General features: G+C 41.2%; 1 protein-coding gene across 1 annotated transcript in view; it reads right to left on the reverse strand.

Annotated features, from left to right (window-relative positions):
- Positions 1 to 18424, reverse strand: part of LOC103046128 (rabenosyn-5) — a 46759-nt gene extending 28335 nt beyond the window's left edge. The window contains exons 1-8 of the mRNA XM_022670756.2: positions 18275 to 18424; positions 17115 to 17390; positions 15640 to 15771; positions 15226 to 15326; positions 14630 to 14675; positions 14379 to 14540; positions 13635 to 13903; positions 13019 to 13089 (exon numbers count right to left, since the gene is read on the reverse strand). Of these exons, the coding sequence (XP_022526477.1) occupies positions 13019 to 13089; positions 13635 to 13903; positions 14379 to 14540; positions 14630 to 14675; positions 15226 to 15326; positions 15640 to 15771; positions 17115 to 17277 (944 nt within the window). The 5' untranslated portion in view covers positions 17278 to 17390; positions 18275 to 18424. The remainder of the gene's footprint in view (positions 1 to 13018; positions 13090 to 13634; positions 13904 to 14378; positions 14541 to 14629; positions 14676 to 15225; positions 15327 to 15639; positions 15772 to 17114; positions 17391 to 18274) is intronic.
- Positions 18425 to 23836: the final 5412 nt, after the last annotated feature.

Here is a 23836-nt window from a genome sequence, read left to right on the forward strand (position 1 = left end):
GTCCGTAACTGCCACAATTTTTGAGATACGAACACCAAATTCGGCGAGCTTATAGATCTTATCGAGATCTTTAAATTAATAGGAGGTTGCGAAGTGATACGACGTACGGTTTTCGTACAAATGTCGTACGAAGTTTTCCCATAGAAATGAATGGGGGGCTCAGAGTTCCATCTCACACACGAGCAGCTCTGCGCACGGAACCCCTTCTCTCCCCTGCTCCTCCAGTACTGTGAGTGTATGGAGGAGCTGCTGTATGGAGCAGCTATCAGTCAAAAGTTTGGACACCCCGGCACCCCAGCCAGGGCTTTGCAACCACCTAATAATTGCTTATCAACCACCTTAGCAACCACCTGGAAAACGTTAGCAACTGCCTAGCAACCACTTAGCAACACCTTAGCAACCACCTGGAAAACGTTAGCAACTGCCTAGCAACCACTTAGTAACCACCTGGAATACATTAGCAACTTCCTAGCAACCACTTAGTAACAACCTGGAATACATTAGCAACGTCCTAGCAACCACTTAGCAACCACTTTAGAAATTATAGCAACCGCCTAGCAACCAGTTAGCAACACCTTAGCAACCACCAGGAAAACGTTAGAAACTGCCTAGCAACCACTTTAGAAATTATAGCAACTGCCTAGCAACCACTGAGCAACACCTTAACAACCACTAGGAAAACGATAGCAACTGCATAGCAACCACTTAGCAACCACTTTAGAAATGATAGCAACTGCCTAGCAACCACTTAACAACACCATAGCAACCACCAGGAAAACGTTAGAAACTGCCTAGCAACCACTTTAGAAATTATAGCAACTGCCTAGCAACCACTTAGCAACACCTTAACAACCACTAGGAAAACGATAGCAACTGCATAGCAACCACTTAGCAACCACTTTAGGAATTATAGCAACTGCCTAGCAACCAGTTAGCAACCACTTAGCAACCACCTGGAAAACATTAGCAACTGCCTAGCAACCACTTAGCAACCACTTTCGAAATGATAGCAACTGCCTAGCAACCACCTAGCAACACCTTAGCAACCACCCTGGATACCATAGCAACACCTTAGCAACCACCTAGAAACACCCTAGCAACCACCTAGCAACCACCTAGCAACACCTTAGCAACCACCCCAGATACCATAGCAACACCTTAGCAACCACGTAGCAACCACCTAGAAACACCTTAGCAACCACCCCAGATACCATAGCAACACCTTAGCAACCACCTAGCAACCACTTAGCAACCACCTAGCAACACCTTAGCAACCACCCCAGATACCATAGCAACACCTTAGCAACCACCTAGCAACACCTTAGCAACCACCTAGCAACACCTTAGCAAACACCCCGGAGACCATAGCAACACCTTAGCAACCACCTAGCAACCGCCTAGCAACACCTTAGCAACCACCCCAGATACCATAGCAACACCTTAGCAACCGCAAAGCAACACCTTAGCAACCAGCTAGCAATCACCTAGCAACACCTTAACAACCACCCCAGATACCATAGCAACACCTTAGCAACCACCTAGCAACACCTTAACAACCACCTAGCAACACCTTAGCAAACACCCCGGAGACCATAGCAACACCCTAGCAACCACCTAGCAACCGCCTAGCAACACCTTAGCAACCACCCCAGATACCATAGCAACACCTTAGCAACCACCTAGCAACATCTTAGCAACCAGCTAGCAATCACCTAGCAACACCTTAGCAACCACCCCAGATACCATAGCAACACCTTAGCAACCACCTAGCAACACCTTAACAACCACCTAGCAACATCTTAGCAACCAGCTAGCAATCACCTAGCAACACCTTAGCAACCACCCCAGATACCATAGCAACACCTTAGCAACCACCTAGCAACACCTTAGCAACCACCTAGCAACATCTTAGCAACCAACCCGGATACCATAGCAACACCTTAGCAACCACCTAGCAACCACCTAGAAACACCTTAGCAACCACCCAAGATACCATAGAAACACCTTAGCAACCACCTAGCAACATCTTAGCAACCACCCTGGATACCATAGCAACACCTTAGCAACCACCTAGCAACCACTTAGAAACACCTTAGCAACCACCCCAGATACCATAGCAACACCTTAGCAACCACCTAGCAACACCCTAGCAACCACCTAGCGACACCTTAGCAACCACCCCGGATACCATAGCAACACCCTAGCAACCACGTATCAACATCTTAGCAGCCACCCCAGATACCATAGCAACACCTTAGCAACAACCTAGCAACACCCTAGCAACCACCTAGCAACACCTTAGCAACTACCTGGTATATGTTAGCAATTGCCTAGCAACCAGTTAGCAATAGCTTAGCAACCACCTGGAAAACATTAGCAACTGCCTAGCAACAGCTTAGCAACCTTTTCAGAAATGATAGCAACTGCCTAGCAACACATTTGCAACCAAAAGTTTAACCAAAAGTTTTACGATTTCAGCATTTAAACAAGCGTTTTTAGATTTCAGTGTTTAACCAAACGTTTTTAGATTTCAGCGTTTAACCAAACGTTTTTAGATTTCAGCGTTTAACCAAATGTTTTTAGATTTCAGCGTTTAACCAAATGTTTTTAGATTTCAGCGTTTTTAGCATTTAGCGTTTAGCCAAAAGTTAACACCATATCAATGACTCTTCACACTCTTCAGACGGAAAAAGCTTAGCAACCATTTTAACTTTTTAACGTTATTAGCGTTCTTTTCCAAGCCAACTTAAAGTTCGTTCACGAACTTTACCTTTTCTAGTTATTATTATTATTCTTACGCCTTTTTTTCTGTACGCTACTCCTCCTAGAGCTTTCAACGTAGAATCACGAAACTTTCACGGATCGTAGGACCTATGCCAACTTAGCGTGCTTGTGCTTTTTGGAGCGATTTATCGTACGGTTTTCGTAAAAACTTCGTAAACGTACGCATTTTTTCCCCATAGGAATGAATGGGGCGAAATTTTAAACGTCCGTAACCGCCACAATTTTTGAGATACGAAGACCAAATTTGGCGAGCTTATAGATCTTACCGAGATCTTTAAATTAATAGCAGGTTGCGAAGCGATACGACGTACGGTTTTCGTACAATTTTCGTACGAAGTTTTCCCATAGAAATGAATGGGGGGCCCAGAGTTCCATCTCGCACACGAGCAGCTCTGCGCACGGAACCCCTTCTCTCCCCTGCTCCTCCAGTACTGTGAGTGTATGGAGGAGCTGCTGTATGGAGCAGCTATCAGTCAAAAGTTTGGACACCCCGGCACCCCAGCCAGGGCTTTGCAACCACTCTCTCTTTCTCACTCTCTCTTTCGCTCTCTACTTCTCTAATTCTCACTCTCTTTCCCACTCTCTCTCTATTTCTATATTTCTCACTCTTTCTTTTGCTCTCTACTTCTCTACTTCTCACTCTCTCTTTTGCTCTCTACTTCTCTATTTCTCACTCTCTTTTGCTCTCTACTCCTCTATTTCTCACTCTCTTTCTCACTCTCTCTCTACGTCTCTATTTCTCACTCTATTTCTCACTCTCTCTCTACGTCTCTATTTCTCACTCTCTTTCTCACTCTCTCTACGTCTCTATTTCTCACTCTATTTCTCACTCTCTCTCTACTTCTCTATCTCAGTCTCTCTTTCTCACTCTCTCTCTACTTATCTATTTCTCACTCTCTCTCTACTTCTCTATCTCACTCTCTCTTTCTACTTCTCTAATTCTCACTCTATCTTTCCCACTCTCTCTCTACTTCTCTATTTCTCACTCTTTCTTTTGCTCTCTACTTCTCTACTTCTCACTCTCTCGTTTGCTCTCTACTTCTCTGTCTCACTCTCTCTTTTGCTCTCTACTTCTCTACTTCTCTCTCTCTCTTTTGCTCTCTACTTCTCTATTTCTCACTCTCTCTCTACGTCTCTATTTCTCACTCTCTCTCTACTTCTCTATTTCTCACTCTCTCTTTCTCACTCTTTTCTACGTCTCTATTTCTCACCTCTCTCTACTTCTCTATTTCTCACTCTTTCTCACTCTCTCTCTATGTCTCTATTTCTCACTCTCTCTCTACGTCTCTATTTCTCACTCTCTCTTTCTCACTCTCTCTCTACGTCTCTATTTCTCACTCTCTCTCTCTACTTCTATATTTCTCACTCTCTCTACTTCTATATTTCTCACTCTCTTTTTCACTCTCTCTCTACGTCTCTATTTCTCACTCTCTCTCTACTTCTCTATTTCTCACTCTCTTTCTCACTCTCTCTCTACGTCTCTATTTCTCACTCTCTCTACTTCTCTATTTCTCACTCTCTCTTTCTCACTCTCTCTCTACTTCTCTATTTCTCACTCTCTCTCTCTCCTTCTCTATTTCTCACTCTCTTTTGCTCTCTTCTTCTCTATTTCTCACTCTCTCTTTCTCACTCTCTCTCTACTTCTCACTCTCTCTTTCTCACTCTCTCTACTTTTCTATGTCTCTTTCTTTCTACTTTACTATTTCTCTATTTCTCTCTTACTCTCTCTTTATTTCCCGCTCTTCTCTCTACTTCTCTTTCACTCTACTTTTCTGTCTTGCTTTCTCTTTCTATCTATCTCTCTACTACATCCTCTTTCTTTCTCTACTTCTTTATTTCTCGATCTCTCTTTTTCCCTAATTCTCTTTCTCTCGCTCATTATTTCTCTCTACTTGTCACTCTTTTTCTCACATTCTCGGGTGTTCTTTATCTACTTCTCACGCTGATTTTCTCTCTACTTCTCTATTTCAGTCTCTCCCTTTTTCTGTACTTCTACATTTAACACTCTTTCTTTTTATCTACTACTGCCTAGCAACCAGTTAGATACACCTTAGCAACCACCTGGAAAACATTAGCAACTGCCTAGCAACCACTTAGCAACCATGTGTAATACATTAGCAACTGCCTAGCAACCAGATAGCAACACCTTAGCAACCACCTGGAAAACGTTAGCAACTGCCTAGCAACTGCTTAGCAACCACTTTAGAAATGGTAGCAACTGCCTAGCGACCAGTTAGATACACCTAGCAACACCTTAGCAACCACCCCAGATACCATAGCAACATCTTAGCAACCACCTAGCAACACCTTAGCAACCACCCAAGACACCATAGCAACACCTTAGCAACCGCCTAGCAACACCTTAGCAACCACCTAGCAACACCTTAGCAACCACCCCGGATACCATAGCAACACCTTAGCAACCACCTAGCAACACCTTAGCAACCACCCTGGATACCATAGCAACACCTTAGCAACCACCTAGCAAAACCTTAGCAACCACCTAGCAACACCCTAGCAACCACCTAGCAACACCTTAGCAACCACCTTGCAACCACCTAGCAACACCTTAGCAACCACCCCGGATACCATAGCAACACCTTAGCAACCACCTAGCAACACCTTAGCAACCACCTAGCAATACCTTAGCAACCACCCTGGATACCAAATCAACACCTTAGCAACCACCTAGCAACACCCTAGCAACCACCTAGCAACACCTTAGCAACCACCCTGGATACCATAGCAACACCTTAGCAACCACCTAGCAACACCTTAGCAACCACCCCGGATACCATAGCAACCGCCTAGCAACACCCTAGCAACCACCTAGCAACACCTTAGCAACCACCCTGGATACCATAGCAACACCTTAGCAACCACCTAGCAACACCTTAGCAACCAACCCGGATACCATAGCAACACCTTAGCAACCACCCCGGATCCCATAGCAACACCTTAGCAACCACCTAGCAACCCTCTAGCAACCACCTAGCAACACCTTAGCAACCACCCCAGATACCATAGCAACACCTTAGCAACCACCTAGCAACACCTTAGCAACCACCCCAGATACCATAGCAACCAGTTAGCAACCACCTGGAAAATATTAGAAACTGCCTAATAACCACTTAAAAACCATTTGGAATACGTTAGGAATTGCCTAGCAACAAGTTAGCAACAGCTTAGCAACCACCTGGAATATGTTCGCAACTGCCTAGCAACCAATTAGCAAGCACTAAGCAACGATGTAGACTACATTAGCAACTACCTAGCAACCACTTAGCAACACTTTACTTTATAAGATAATTATAAGCTTTTCACCATGTTAGCCAAAACTTTTTGGACTTCAACATTTAGCCGAAAGTCAACAGCATAGCAACCACTCTTCACACGCTTTAGACAGAAATATCTTAGCAACCATTTTAACTATTCAACGTTATTTAACTATTTAACGTACTTTTCCAAGCCAACTTAAAGTTCGTTATCGAACTTTCCTTTTCTAGTTATTATTATTATTCTTACGCCTTTTTTTCTGTACGCTACTCCTCCTAGAGCTTTCAACGTAGAATCACGAAACTTTCACGGATCGTAGGACCTATGCCAACTTAGCGTGCTTGTGCTTTTTGGAGCGATTTATCGTACGGTTTTCGTAAAAACTTCGTAAACGTACGCATTTTTTCCCCATAGGAATGAATGGGGCGAAATTTTAAACGTCCGTAACCGCCACAATTTTTGAGATACGAAGACCAAATTTGGCGAGCTTATAGATCTTACCGAGATCTTAAAATTAATAGGAGGTTGCGAAGTGATACGACGTACGGTTTTCGTACAATTTTCGTACGAAGTTTTCCCATAGAAATGAATGGGGGGCCCAGAGTTCCATCTCGCACACGAGCAGCTCTGCGCACGGAACCCCTTCTCTCCCCTGCTCCTCCAGTACTGTGAGTGTATGGAGGAGCTGCTGTATGGAGCAGCTATCAGTCAAAAGTTTGGACACCCCGGCACCCCAGCCAGGGCTTTGCAACCACCTATTAACTGCTTAGCAACCACTCTCTCTTTCACACTCTCTCTTTCGCTCTCTACTTCTCTAATTCTCACTCTCTTTCCCACTCTCTCTCTATTTCTATATTTCTCACTCTTTCTTTTGCTCTCTACTTCTCTACTTCTCACTCTCTCTTTTGCTCTCTACTTCTCTATTTCTCACTCTCTTTTGCTCTCTACTCCTCTATTTCTCACTCTCTTTCTCACTCTCTCTCTACGTCTCTATTTCTCACTCTATTTCTCACTCTCTCTCTACGTCTCTATTTCTCACTCTCTTTCTCACTCTCTCTCTACGTCTATTTCTCACTCTATTTCTCACTCTCTCTACTTCTCTATCTCACTCTCTCTTTCTCACTCTCTCTCTACGTCTCTATTTCTCACTCTCTCTCTCTACTTCTATATTTCTCACTCTCTCTACTTCTATATTTCTCACTCTCTTTTTCACTCTCTCTCTACGTCTCTATTTCTCTCTCTCTCTCTACGTCTCTATTTCTCACTCTCTCTACTTCTCTATTTCTCACTCTCTCTTTCTCACTCTCTCTCTACTTCTCTATTTCTCACTCTCTCTCTGCTTCTCTATTTCTCACTCTCTTTTGCTCTCTTCTTCTCTATTTCTCACTCTCTCTTTCTCACTCTCTCTCTACTTCTCTATTTCTCAGTCTTTCTACTTTTCTATGTCTCTTTCTTTCTACTTTTCTATTTCTCTATTTCTCTCTTACTCTTTATTTCTCGCTCTTCTCTCTACTTCTCTTTCACTCTACTTTTCTGTCTTGCTTTCTCTTTCTATCTATCTCTCTACTACATCCTCTTTCTTTCTCTACTTCTTTATTTCTCGATCTCTCTTTTTCCCTAATTCTCTTTCTCTCGCTCAATATTTCTCTCTACTTGTCACTCTTTTTCTCACATTCTCGGGTGTTCTTTCTCTACTTCTCACGCTGATTTTCTCTCTACTTCTCTATTTCAGGCTCTCCCTTTTTCTGTACTTCTACATTTAACACTCTTTCTTTTTATCTACTACTGCCTAGCAACCAGTTAGATACACCTTAGCAACCACCTGGAAAACATTAGCAACTGCCTAGCAACCACTTAGCAACCATGTGTAATACGTTAGCAACTGCCTAGCAACCAGATAGCAACACCTTAGCAACCACCTGGAAAACGTTAGCAACTGCTTAGCAACCACTTTAGAAATGGTAGCAACTGCCTAGCGACCAGTCAGACACACCTAGCAACACCTTAGCAACCACCCCAGATACCATAGCAACATCTTAGCAACCACCTAGCAACACCTTAGCAACCACCACAGACACCATAGCAACACCTTAGCAACCGCCTAGCAACCGCCTAGCAACCACCTAGCAACACCTTAGCAACCACCCCGGATACCATAGCAACACCTTAGCAACCAACTAGCAACACCTTAGCAACCACCCTGGATACCATAGCAACACCTTAGCAACCACCTAGCAAAACCTTAGCAACCACCTAGCAACACCCTAGCAACCACCTAGCAACACCTTAGCAACCACCCCGGATACCATTGCAACACCTTAGCAACCACCTAGCAACACCTTAGCAACCACCTAGCAACACCTTAGCAACCACCTAGAAACTCCTTAGCAACCACCCAGGATACCATAGCAACACCTTAGCGACTGCCTAGCAACACCTTAGCAACCACCTAGCAACACCTTAGCAACCACCTAGCAACACCTTAGCAACCACCCAGGATACCATAGCAACACCTTAGCAACCACCTAGCAACACCTTAGCAACCACCCTGGATACCATAGCAACACCATAGCAACCACCTAGCAACACCTTAGCAACCACCCAGGATACCATAGCAACACCTTAGCAACCACCTAGCAACACCTTAGCAACCACCCCGGATACCATAGCAACACCTTAGCAACCACCTAGCAACACCTTAGCAATCACCCGGGATACCATAGCAACCGCCTAGCAACACCCTAGAAACCACCTAGCAACACCTTAGCAACCACCCCGGATACCATAGCAACACCTTAGCAACCACCTAGCAACACCTTAGCAACCACCCTGGATACCATAGCAACACCTTAGCAACCACCTAGCAAAACCTTAGCAACCACCTAGCAACACCCTAGCAACCACCTAGCAACACCTTAGCAACCACCTTGCAACCACCTAGCAACACCTTAGCAACCACCCCGGATACCATAGCAACACCTTAGCAACCACCTAGCAACACCTTAGCAACCACCTAGCAACACCTTAGCAACCACCCTGGATACCAAAGCAACACCTTAGCAACCACCTAGCAACACCTTAGCAACCACCTAGCAACACCCTAGCAACCACTTAGCAACCACCTAGCAACACCTTTGCAACCACCCTGGATACCATAGCAACACCTTAGCAACCACCTAGCAACACCCTAGCAACCACCTAGCAACCACCTAGCAACACCTTAGCAACCACCCTGGATACCATAGCAACACCTTAGCAACCACCTAGCAACACCTTAGCAACCACCCTGGATACCATAGCAACACCTTAGCAACCACCTAGCAACACCTTAGCAACCACTTAGAAACACCGTAGCAACCACCCCGGATACCATAGCAACACCTAAGCAACCGCCTAGCAACCACCTAGCAACACCTTAGCAACCACCCCGGATACCATTGCAACACCTTAGCAACCACCTAGAAACACCTTAGCAACCACCTAGCAACACCTTAGCAACCACCTAGAAACTCCTTAGCAACCCCCAGGATACCATAGCAACACCTTAGCTACTGCCTAGCAACCACCTAGCAACACCTTAGCAACCACCCAGGATACCATAGCAACACCTTAGCAACCACCTAGCAACACCTTAGAAACCACCCTGGATACCATAGCAACACCATAGCAACCACCTAGCAACACCTTAGCAACCACCCAGGATACCATAGCAATACCTTAGCAACCACCTAGCAACACCTTAGCAACCACCCCGGATACCATAGCAACACCTTAGCAACCACCTAGCAACACCTTAGCAACCACCCTGGATACCATAGCAACCGCCTAGCAACACCCTAGCAACCACCTAGCAACACCTTAGCAACCACCCTGGATACCATAGCAACACCTTAGCAACCACCTAGCAACACCTTAGCAACCAACCCGGATACCATAGCAACACCTTAGCAACCACCCCGGATCCCATAGCAACACCTTAGCAACCACCTAGCAACCCTCTAGCAACCACCTAGCAACACCTTAGCAACCACCCCAGATACCATAGCAACACCTTAGCAACCACCTAGCAACACCTTAGCAAACACCCCAGATACCATAGCAACCAGTTAGCAACCACCTGGAAAATATTAGAAACTGCCTAATAACCACTTAAAAACCATTTGGAATACGTTAGGAATTGCCTAGCAACAAGTTAGCAACAGCTTAGCAACCACCTGGAATATGTTCGCAACTGCCTAGCAACCAATTAGCAAGCACTAAGCAACGATGTGGACTACATTAGCAACTGCCTAGCAACTACCTAGCAACCACTTAGCAACACTTTACTTTATAAGATAATTATAAGCTTTTCACCATGTTAGCCAAAACTTTTTGGACTTCAACATTTAGCCGAAAGTCAACAGCATAGCAACCACTCTTCACACGCTTTAGACAGAAATATCTTAGCAACCATTTTAACTATTCAACGTTATTTAACTATTTAACGTACTTTTCCAAGCCAACTTAAAGTTCGTTATCGAACTTTCCTTTTCTAGTAATTAATATATTATTAATTATTATTATTACTACTACAATTATTACTTGTGGTATTTATGTCTAGTTTGGGTTTTATTTATTTATGATTGTTTTTGCAGTGTGGAAATGTATGCTGTAAATTAAAAAAAACAACAACAACTGATCATTCATTATTAAGTAAAATTTCTTGTTTTCTTTTGTGTATTTTTAATTACATTTTAGGAGAGCAAATATGTTTTATCCAATTACTTGTTTAATCTAATCGATTTTTTAGTAGAGTACTCAATTACTAAAATAATCGATAGCTGCAGCCCTACACTAAAAAGAAATCTTACATTCCTTACAGTGTCTCGCTTCCTTACTGTAATGTCTACACACACAATGCTATTGGCAGTGGAGCAAAAAGGGGGTATGAAGCGTATGCAACGCATAGGGGCGCTGCACTAGAGGGGCGCAAAATCGATGACGAAAAATTATTTCTAGACGGCATTTTCTGTAAGAGCTGTTTGTTCATGTATGATAATACACAGGGGCGTTGCCTGGGCTGGACTTACGGGGCTTTAGCGCTAAATACATTTCCAGTAGCCCCGAATGGTTTCGCTCAGCTCAGCTGTATTATTAGTGAGGAGACAGGTCGCTGTCCGCTGTGAATGAAAAATCTCTTGACACAAATCACAGAGCCAGTTCAAGGATAAAGTTCCGCCTTTCAGGAGAAACAGCCAATCAGCTTGCTGGTTTTGTAGGGAAGCCCCGCCCCAGCCCCCCCACGATCACTGGGGAACGATTTTTGAGAGTTCTTGAACCGGGTTTCAGCGCTGATGTCAAAACATATCTGGATATTTTCTAAAAGAAAGGTAACTGAACTAACCATGTAAACTGTGATGAGATTGTTTCTGATAGCTGGTTAAAAAGACTCGTCTCTGAATCAAAACACACAGATCAAGGTTTGAGGAAGAAAAAAAACTACACGTTATATTTTTAACTTGCCCTGATGTAAGTTACCTGATCAGCCAATAACTATTTTATTTTCAGGAGAATACTGTATTTTTATTAATTTAGGATTGCAGGATAACTGTAAGCTATAATTAACGAAAATGTATTTAGTTAACCAGTTAGCTAGAAGCTGGATGTTGTGGATAGCCAGAATTTAGTACTATACTTAGTTTAAATGAGTTTCCTAACCCTGGTCTCTGCTCTAAAAGTGTATGCTTTCCGCCGGATCAGCTGATAAACTAATATAATTAACTGGGCTGAGCCCCGGATTTTTACATACCCAGGCAACGACCCTGATAATACACATCAAAAAAACAGAAGCACAGCACTAATCAGGCGCCCATCCACTCCTTCCTAATCTACCCTCCTGTCACTTCCTGCCAAACACAGGCGCTTGAAAACGCGCCCCATAAAGAACACGCCTAGGCATTATTATTTTTTTTTTTGTCATGGCGCACCTGGATTTACAATATAATGGATCATAACAAGTAAGTAAGTAGATGGTGAATCATAAAACTAATAAGTTATAGAACAGGGGTTGCCAACGCTGTTTTTTTATTACATAACTGATATTCTTCATCTAGAAATATTTTTTTAATAGTTAGTAATAGTTATTTATGTAAGGAAAAGTGTGTTTAAAGTGCATATTTAAAAAAGCTAAGTACATAGAAAGCTACTTACACGTAATGCTGTAGCTTAAGCAGCGTATGTACCTTAACATGACGCAAGCCACCATACTAATAATGAGGCAGGCAAAAGGAAAGGAATGCTTATTAATATGAAATGGTATGATCCACTTAAGGGGTGCTTGAAATCATATCACAATATTCTTCCAGGCATAGATACGGCACTGTTTTTGTAGTTATTACCATTATATGTAAGACGTATACTTAAATGTTTTTACCCCTTTAGTCTTAATTGGGGGGGGGGGGGCTGACCCCTTGTAATTTGCACCCTGGTGGGGGTGCTTAATTCGGCACAACTCCGGCAAGCCCACTCAGCAGCGAGCACAATTCAACCGAACCGTGCCTAATGTGAGTAAAGGCTTAGTAACCATTTCTTTCAAATGCTAAAGTAAAAATTATTACACTTTTTGGTGTATATTAGACATTTTGAACTAACATTTAGTTTTTTGCCAACTGTTAGTTTTTTTTAATTGTGAAAGGGATACTTGAATAGAATTGAATTTGCAAAGTTGTTGAAGTTAAATAAGTAACATTTTTCCCTGAAGTTTAGTCACAGAGCCCAACCACAATGTATCAGAATGTTCACAACCCTATTGGAAACAAGAAAGCAAAATACTATTTCAACTAAACAGTTGACTTTCTGAGTTTCTAGCAGCTGTATATATAGAGAAGAGGCTACACTGACACTCAGGGAAATGGGCCAGTGCTAAACTTATAAACTAAATTTATGGTGCTGCTTACACACCAAAAGCAGGAAGACTTACTGGAGTGACTCGGCCATGCGGATGTACTCTGGAGCTTTCTCATCCACCTTGTCCATGCAGATCCTCAGTCTCTGCGAACAGGAAGACACAGGAGGACAAACTCAACATAAAGAAACAGCATAGCAATGGGAGGAAACGAATGGGAATTTTGCCAGTGTCAGTAAGAACAAAGAAAAATAAAAAACAATTAGTTTGAGGAAATCTAATCAACAAAGTGTTAAATCTTTTTCTAAATAATATCCAAAAAAACAACACCACATGAAAACTTTATAAAAAAAATGCGCAGAACAGAGCCAATTAAACAGACTGAACTGGATAGGTAATTGGGACTAGAATTGGGGCAAACATTGTTTAGTGTGACCCTGGATTAAAGCTCTTTGTGAGGATAAATGCAGAGAAGAGAAGCAGTCTGGTCGATATTTAAAGTAGATTTTGTCGTGCGCTAATCCAGGCGTAGCAATGTTAGAGTTGCTTTTCTCCCCTTACATGTCAGTGGAGCAGTACCATAAATAATGTGTTCTTTTAAGGTAAATGCGACACATGGCTGAAGAACAGCATAGACAGCTACAACACCTGTGCACACCATATCTGACCTCAGCTCTTATTCAGGCTGTACCTCGTAAAGTTTGACAATGTCAGGCACATGATCTTTCTCCTCCAGCTTGTGTTGGTGACGGAGCAAAGCTTCCATGCAGTGGCGGCAGCAGCGGATGCGGTCTTCATCTTTCTCCTCCAGCACGGAGCTGACTGAAGATAGGCTGCTGATAGAACCACGACGTGGAAGCTGCTGCTGTGGTGCTGCAGGACCTCCAGCACTTGGGGACCCCCCCTTCCCTGGACTGCCTGGCACAAACAGTGCCTCTCGGGTGCTGCTGGTTAGTTTACCTGACAACAATCATACAGTGTACTTTACATTATATATAAATATTTACGCACACAATCCTTATCTGTAATATTTGTATAAAAGCACTTACAAATTCAAATAAATACTTTATTACCTTTTTGTAATCTGGAAAGCTATTATCAACTGAATAGTATAGAGAGGTTTTAGAAAAACATATATGCTCAAATCCAGACAATTTCTTTGACAGGAAGGCATTGGATATTTCATCAAGAAAACGCTAAAGCACATACTGCAACCAACAGTATGGCTTCGCAGAAGAGAAGTCAAAACTCCAGCAATGGGTGCTCCTCATTTCACATGAGTTTATAGATTGTTATTAAGGAAGAGGAAACACTAAACCAGTGGTAGACATGGCCCTCTCACAACAGTATTAAAATAATATTTAAAATATTTTTTTAACATTTGGCTGAAACATCTGCAACTCTTGTCTATGAAAGTGTGCACAATGCAACTTACAGGCCAGCGGCAGCGGCACAAATTCCATACACTTCCTGCACATGATGGATCCACAGAGCCGGCAGTGATGGCGTCGGTTCCTGATGTTGAACTTGCCACCACAGTCGGGGCAGAACGGTACATCGTGATCACTCACCCACGGCACCACTGACTTCTCCAAAGCTGAAATTAAAATAACAATAATAAACCATGTTTTGGTCACAACACTGTAATGACCACAGTAACAATATCTTTTCATCTCTCTGCCCCACCTCTTATCTTCCCAGCGTCCATGTTGGTTCTGTCGAAGGAAGTAAGCTAGAAAAAACAAAGACATGATTTGGTTATTATTTACGTTGCTCGAGTTATAGAATTCAGTTCATATCAATTCATATCTAAGGCTATGATGATCTGTTTCTGTGTTAACCCTTAACCCTAATGCATGTGTGCATTAATTTATACAGCTACATACTGATGTTTGGATTGGTTTGTTGCTCAAAAAGTTGTCTTCCTTTTATGTTTCTTTATTCAACGGGTTTGTGGCTAGTAAGTTTACAGCTGAAATGGTTTTAAAGATGCTGAATGAAAAGGGAGTTACAGGAATGGACTCAATTATACAAAATATAAAATGTTATTAGAATGTTAAAAATGTTTAAAAAAAGGAATTCCAAACATGAACACACTATAAATAGTTATTATTCTTGACCAAAATGACAAAAAGTGACATAAAAATATTGATTCTCACACTTATGAAAAGGTGTAATAACCAGTCACATGACCAAACACACTAAAGTTAAATTGTTAACCAAACCACTGACACAACTGTGCCATAATTAAATATACATAGTATTTTTTACAAAATATTTACCTTCTCCAACCTAATGATTCGCTTGTTGACCTCGATGACATAATGATCAATCCTGGCAGCTCTGTGTTTCTTAAAAAGATCCAGGTGACTCCGAGTGGCTCCTAATCAAACAGAATGAACTAACTTAGACTTGACTAGCCAACGTATAAAAAAAATGTAAGGTGCGTTTTATTAGGAAAAGGAAAAGACAATACTGAAATAATAAATGTCAACTGATGACTATGCAATAGTTTCAGCTACAAATAAGTTTGTGACATTGTGAATTCATTCATTCAGACTTTTTTTTTTATTTTTTCCTTTTCTGATATTATCAGTCCAACGTTTCTATCGGTATCAGAGAAATACAAAGTTCTCCAATTACAATGTGCCAGGTATATTGTGCTCTGTCATTAGCAGTAATTCCCTCAGTCTCACCCAGTTCCTGAGGCTCCCACATGTAGGGGTCCACTCCTCCACAGTAGAAAGACTCATAGCTGGTCTCAGTTCTCTCGTCTCCATCCCGTTTCAGAAGCTTGTCTTTGGCCTTCTTTGCCTTCTGCACTAAACCTGAGTGACAACATAGAAAATATATCAAAGTGATTCCTATAATAGAATAGTGCACCAGTTGTGCTGGTACTGTAATGACTGGTAGTGGAAGTAGTGGCAGTCAGAAGTATAAATGTACCGAAAACAAGCTTCAGACTTGTTTATTTTATCAAACGAGAACTCAGACCGCAGCCTCTGGCTTTACCACATTACAAAAAAAAAAAAAAATCACAACAAAAGTAAGAGTACCTCAGGGGACAACTTGGGAAGACCCACATTGGTTTAAATTGTAAGGTGTTTATCTTGTGAGTAAAGCCAGCTTGGTAACATGAATTATGGAATTTCGAGTGAGGTCGGCAGTACTGGTACTGGTAAGAATGAGAATATTTTTAAATAGGAGTGCCACCGGGGGCAGTGTGTTTGCACAGAACACAGCGTAATACCAACGTTTTTCCCGACAGTCCTCAGTTTCTACATAAAGTACACGCATAAAGCCAAATATGGAATTATTTAGCATACGAATCTGACAGTCAGATAAGCCATGAACATCAATACCCGTCTCTTAAGTATGTTTTATACCTGCAGACCAGACGAGAAAGACGAGAAACAGCTCCAAATAGCAAAGCATCTTCTACACAGAACTGCAGACTTGTTTTAATAATTCTGAGAATTCCTTTATTGAATATTATAGAAAACAATTACATCATGCTTATATCCTCTAAAATAACTCAGAGGAGTGGGAGTGTTTTTGTGTCTTTTTCAGTAGGCTAATAACTATGTTTTTTTTTGTTTTTTATTTTTTTTAAATAACCACTAATAGGGCTCTCTATACAATTGGACTGGCCCAAACTTCCTGTACCTTAACTTTAAGAAAAACTAAAAATAATAATAAAAATCAGGCACTCTCAGCTGTACTAGTAAATTTAATCATGGCTCATATATAATACGAATTTCTATTGCTAGGAATTGCGATTACCATAGATGTATAATGCCATAATATCATTAAAAGATTAATCAGTGAGTTCTACTTGCAAATACAAAGTTAACTATCAAAGATATTTCAAAGACCTATTATGTTCTTACTAAAGAGAAAAGGAAAAATAAATAAATAAAGATGTTAACAATGATGTTTATTCTTAATGTATTCATCTTTATGTTTTTTTTCCTTTTTTAATTATAAATTTAAAAAACAAAAAATAGCTTAATTTCTGACATTTTTGGATTTTGCTTTGAAATACGTAGAGATATTTAGAGGAGTATCTTATCAAATATCATAATTTTGGTATTGTAACACTAAAATCTGTTGGCCAAGTCAAGCATTGATTGAACCACTTAACCAAGGTAATGTATTAAAAAGCACTTACTCTTTATTTGTCCTCCAACATGGTGGCTGTCTCCAGAGTGCTCCTCCTCATAGTGGTCCTGCAGCTGATAGAAAGACTGCAGGTCCTTCAGACAAAGAGGGCAAAGGAAGCCCTCCTTTACCTCAGCTGAGCCTTCAAACGGAGGAGGGTAACTAGAGGCCATGGGTCAAGGGTTGAACAAATGTGCTGGGTGTACTATGGCACAATGGGTGATATCCAAAAGCTCATAGCATATCTGACTGAAGGCAGCACACACTCCAGACCTTCTCCATCACTCTGAAAAGAGAAATACAGTAAATATGTTAGTAATTAGGTATCATTAATAATTAGTTACAGCACACACAAAGGAGTCTATATTCATCTCTACTGTTGTTTAAGACCAGACCCTGCTAATCTCTTCTTTTGTCTTCTCTATCAATCAGTGTTAAACCTTACAGCTTCAGCATTCAGGATCAGTATTTACTCATAAAACATCTGAATATCATGTTTCTTTTTCTCCTGTTTACTTATTTATTTATAGAAACACAGAAAATGCAGAGATAGTCAAATAAGCAAGAGGTGCTTCTTTAAAAAAAATAAAAATCTAAAACATATTCTGGTTTGTTTAACACTTTTTTGTTTACTAAATAATTTCAGATGTTTAGATGACTTTGGTATTAATATACAATACAGAACATTTAAAAAACACAGAATTTAAGGTGTTTTCGAATTACTGGTACTCTAAGTCTTATTTAGAACGACAGACGGTGTGTACTAATATAGTTAGCTACGTTAGTTAGCTAACGATTAATACCCGATGAGATTTATAACGCGTTAACAAAAGCTTAAACGGTTAGCTTAGCTTGCTAACGTTAGCCAACTAACCTAGCTAGCTGCGTGCAGGTTAACTGGGCGTGTATGAACGCTGTATTATAATGATAATAAATGAGCTCGGACTGTTCCGACAGTCCTGAGAGATTGTAGGATAGTACATTATAGCGGTTAAACGTTTTAGAGACAGTAAAAAACCTTCAGTAACGGCACTGTGTCGGAGCTGATACTGTTATAACCCCCGTTACAGCATAACACAGCAGCAGAGCCGCGGCGGAAGGAGCCTCCGCACAATTTAAACACGCAATTACACCGGCGTACAGTCACTCAGAGCCGCGGCGGGGTCTTACCGCAGTCCGCTGCGGCTCCGGGGAATGGGAGAATGTGTGTTGGGGCGTGTAAGAGTGTGTGAAGTTGCAGGAGGTGAAACTCAGCTCGACAGCAGCAGCAGCGCAGCCTCATCACACGGTGGGTCATGTGACCCACGTTCAGTTGATACGGCAGCTCGGAAGGGACACTGCGATCAGGCAGAATTGCCAACAAAATGTGTTCTATGTTAATCTGCACTTCTTATAGGATAATGACTGCTAACTAAATACATGAATTGAAACAACATATTTAAGGCAATTTACTTGAAAAACATTAACAAAAACTTCAAAATCAATGTAATAATTAAACAGTGCATATACAGTAGCGTGAAGAAGTATTTTCCCCATCTAAAGATTTTGATACGGCAGCTCGGAAGGGACACTGCGATCAGGCAGAATTGCCAACAAAATGTGTTCTATGTTAATCTGCACTTCTTATAGGATAATGACTGCTAACTAAATACATGAATTGAAACAACATATTTAAGGCAATTTACTTGAAAAACATTAACAAAAACTTCAAAATCAATGTAATAATTAAACAGTGCATACAGTAGCGTGAAGAAGTATTTTCCCCATCTAAAGATTTCTTTTGTTTTTGCTTTTTTGTCATACTGAGATTTTTCCAATTATCAAACAAACGTTAATATCAGATTAAGATAAGAGTAAATATAAAAAATGATGAATGAATTGAATGATAATTGTATTTACTATAGGGAAAAAAATTCCAATCCAATCTAGCCCTGTGTGAAAAAGTATTTGCCCTCTTGACCTAATAACTTGATTGGTGGCAGCAACTGCAATCAAGCTTTACAAATAACTGGCAAGGAGTCTTTCACATCTCTGTGGAGGAAATTTTGTCCACTCTTCTTTTCAGAATTCAGACACACTGGAAGGTTTTCGAGCAAAAATTTTCTGTTTAAGGTCATACCACAGCATATCAACCAGACTTTGACTAGGCAACTCCAAACCCTTTAAGTCACGTAAAATAATCACAGCAGTCCAATTTCAAAACACCACAGAGAGTAGTCTGCCCCGAACATTGGCATAGGAACCGGGGGGATATTAGAGACAGGTGGATTTGTTTAACTTTGGAATTAGATAGATAGGTATTCAAGGTTTAAGGAAAAAATAAACTATGTAATGTTCAGCTTGCCCTGATGTACCTTATCAGCTAATCACTATTTCATTTTCAATTTGTGTTCATTCATTTAGGATTACAGGACTTACTGTATACTATAATGGGAAAAAAAGCTAGTTAGCTAGCTGGATGTTGTGGATGGCCAGAATTTAGTCCAGTACTTTATGTCTGTAGTTTAAAGCAGTTTCTTAATCCTGGTCTCTGCCCTAAAATTGTGTGTTTTCCATTATAGAAGTGCATAAAAATTTAAAGCACAGGATCCAATGCTAATATGTTTCTTTTTAAAGATTGAAGAAAATGTAACTATACAACAGAATTGACCTGCCAATGCATAATAATAATAATAATAATAATAATAATAATAATAATAATAATAATAATAATAATAACCAAATCTGTTGTTATTATTTTAACTATCGGGTGATAACTGGCATATTTTTATAGAATTATCTGAATTATCTTTATATATTATCTGGTGCTCACGACTTAGTATGTTGTGCTCACGACTTAGTAAGTGGTGCTCACGACTTAGTATGCGGTGCTCACGACTTAGTATGTGGTGCTCACGACTTAGTAAGTCGTGCTCGCGACTTAGTATGTGGTGCTCACGACTTAGTATGTGGTGCTCCAACTTAGTATGTGGTGCCCACGACTTAGTAAGTGGTGCTCACCACTTTCTATGTAAAAAGAAAAATACACCACGTCCCTTTAGGGGCTCCGTATAATTCAGACATTGCACGCATATTTTTTTTTCTAACAATAGTAAATGTAATGTGGAGTAACTTGTTTAGGTTGTAAAGTCACCTTTACTTGGATGTAACTAATAATAAACAGAAAAAAGGGATTACTTGTAATTAAAAGTAATTCCACAAATGTTGTTTTAGGACCCTATAGGGTGGCTCATACGCCCTTGGCCCCGACCACCCCTAGCCAGACACAAATTTAGGACGCTGAATCTATACAAAGTAGGAGAGACGGAGAACTTAGAATACAAGCGAGCGGAGAGAGGAGAAATACGGCAATTCTAAACTCTTCTTAAACCTGTATCTAGCGTTATATTGACTGTATGTTACATGAGAGGGACCTAAAGTTACATCATGCTGTATTTGACCGCCAGAGAGAGATCTACCCAGATAGCAAGTACTTTGGCCCAACATTGGCAAATGTCGCCTATGTCACACGTAGAAATTCGACGTCAGAGCAACGTTGGTCTGTGGTTGGCAGTATTTTTAGAACGTTGGATAAAGGTCGTTAAGCAGCGGAGGTCGGCGTCAAAATGCCAACGTTTTTCCAATGTCAGTCTCACTTTGGTCTTTAGTTTATTCCCAAACTGTCAAGTCTCACACACGAATATTGGATCATGGCTCCTCCATGGCTCGTGTTCACGGAAACAAACAAAAACCCACAGACAGACACACAGGGCACAGAACACACACACACCGCAGCTTGCCGTGTTCCAGTCATGCTCCAAAACAGGTGTGTGCATCCAAAACAACGTTGGCACTTTGACTCCCATCTTGTTTGTGTGTGTGTGTGTGTTGTGTACACGGAGCACTTCAGCTGTCACAGGTGAAGTCTAAGCCTTTAAACCAGGGGTGTCAAACTCATTTTAGCCAAGGGCCACATTGGCATATTGGCTGTCCTCTGAGGGCCAGATGTAACTTAGAAATGTAATAAAATGTAACCAAATGTAATATAAAATGAATGTAATTACTCCTTAATGTTAAATAACTCTCAATATATTATTTATTCAATCAAATATTACAGTTGCATGGAAAAAATGTTTGCTTGTTGCTCTATTAACATAAATCCTTTTAATTTGTCATGTTATGAAATCCAAAAACTCCATCAATCAAGAACCAAACTATTCAAGTGAATATAATGACATCAAGTTATATTAACTTTGATCAAAACGTTTGATATTGAAATAAGCCTTAATAAATATAAAATAAAAAATTGTGAGCTGTTAAGAACATGTGACAGATTTTTGAACATGTGACAACTTTTCTTTTTCTGGACATTATGGGATAAACATTTGTATGTCTCAATTACACCCGCGAAGTTACGCCTTCCCTCTGGCAGGGTTTCCACATCAATGACTACACTGCCGTGTAGTGGCAGTAAGCCGTAACTTCGCGGGTAACACAATCGACAAGCATTGTAGGAAATGTAGTTTTTGGTCAAAGCACGCTTCTGACCTATTTATTATAGACACTAACATTTTACAAGCTCTCGCGGGCCACATAAAAGGACGGGCCTTGTGTTTGACACATGTGCTTTAAACCATGCACAGGCTGTACATGAAACAAATGCTGAGATTCTGAAGCGCGTGGTCATTTACACGCAGGGAAAAACGACCGTTAATTCAGGCTTGTGTGTGTTCATATTTAAATTAGTTGAAGCTGAATTCACCTAAACGCAGTTGGATAAACTCAAATGTAGCGGGGTAAGGTTAAATTAAGATAATATATAATAATTTATAATATAATGCTGTTATTCAAAATATATTTTAAAGTATACAGTATATACAGTTGTGGCCGAAAATGTTGGAATATATATATATAGAGCCAAGCCAAGCAATAGTTACATCAAGTTAAATATGTAACATTCCTTCTACATAATCTCTTTCTGTTTATTTATTTATTTTTAAATCAAATTAACAGAAATACATTTTGTAGAAGGAAGGCAAAATATTTCAGCTTGATGTAATTATTACTTGGCTTTTAAACTACTTTGCACTAACTAGCAATAAATATGTATAATTTTAAAATGTAAATAATTCATTTAGAATAGTCTTCTTTTTCTCTTTCAGTGACTGACTCCATGTCCACTGGTTTTTTTTATATTAGTGTTAGTTATGTATCACATACATGTTTTTTCCACTTCAAAATACATTCAGTAAATTATTTTAGCAATCATTTATTGTTGTTTTTTTCACATTCTTGATGGTTATTTAATACGTAACATTCTTTTTACATTCAGTTATACATATTTGTGGGCTAATAGATTTTACTATATAAAGGTTTACAAAGCCCTTGTCTTGCTAATGTTAACTGGTCAGAAGCCAACATTAGGCCAACCTAGGCCAAACATCAAACATTGGTTGACGCCCAACATAATTACTGTTTACAAACACTGTCACTTTAAACCGCACTGAGACGTCAAATATTGGTTGACACCCAACGTCAAACCAACGTAAACAATGACGTTGAGCCAACTTACACTTGCTATCTGGGTAGTTTCACCCCTGTGCTCCACACAGACTCTGCACTGTACCAGAGAGAGATCTAGCTTCACCTCTGTGCTCCATGCGGTCTCCGCGCTGTACCGGACAGCCTGAGAGAGATCTAGCTTCACCCCCATGCTCCGTACGGTCTCTGCGCCGTACCGGACCACCTGAGAGAGATTTAGCTTCACCCCGCGTTATCACCCCCCCTGCTCCGTGCAGACTCTGCACTGTTTCGAACTGCCTGAGAGAGATCCGTGCGGACTCCGCGACATACCGGACCGCCTGAGAGAGATCTAGCTTCACCACTCATGCTCTGTGTGGACTCCGCACCGTACTGGACAGCCTGAGCCAGATCTAGCTTCACCCCCCGTGCTCCCTGCAGACTGTGTGCCGTGCTGGACCTGAGAGAGATCTACCTTCACCACCTGTGCTCCACGCTAACTTCATGCCATGTCAGACACTGTGCTGCAAATGGACTCCGCTCTGTAGCGGACTGCCCAAGAGAGATCTTGCTTTACCCCCGGGCTCCAGGCAGACTGCGCTCCGTAACGGACCGCCTGAAGATTCTATTTTCAACACCCTTGCTCTGCACGGACTCCATGCCGTACCGGTCCGCCTGAGAGAGATCCGTTTGGACTCCGCACTGTATCGGACTGCCTGAGAGACATGCGTCTGGACTCCTCACTGGACCGCCCGAGAGAGATCTAATTTCACCCCCCGTGCTTTGCATGACCACCTGAGACAGACCTAAGCACCGCCCAGGCTCTTCACCTTTGAGACAGCTACACCTTGCTAAGCTATCTAGGTCTCTCAGATACCCTCTGCCCTGTTATCCCAGCTGCACACAGACCATTAAAATGAATGTGAACACTCAATTTTTTTATTTATTTGGAACACCAGTTCCAAGTAAGCTAACCTGGTGGTTGCGATAAATTACCTGACTGATTTAGCTAGCCAGTTATCTTACCTGTTCAGGAGAAAAGTATCTAGCTCTGGGTTAGTCTTGTAGTCTTTCTGAGCTCTAAGTCTCCACCTTTCAAAGTTACTGTCTGCTCTGCTACTCTGCACTCTAGTCTGCTGCTCTGCTGGTGTGCTGCTGTTAGCTTGCTCTACTCTTGGCCCTGCTCCCTCCAGGTGGGTAGATGGCACTCTCTCCCCACATCACTCCTAGGGT

The sequence above is a fragment of the Astyanax mexicanus genome, chromosome 12 (genome assembly GCF_023375975.1).
Source record: "Astyanax mexicanus isolate ESR-SI-001 chromosome 12, AstMex3_surface, whole genome shotgun sequence".
Classification (NCBI taxonomy): domain Eukaryota; kingdom Metazoa; phylum Chordata; class Actinopteri; order Characiformes; family Acestrorhamphidae; genus Astyanax; species Astyanax mexicanus.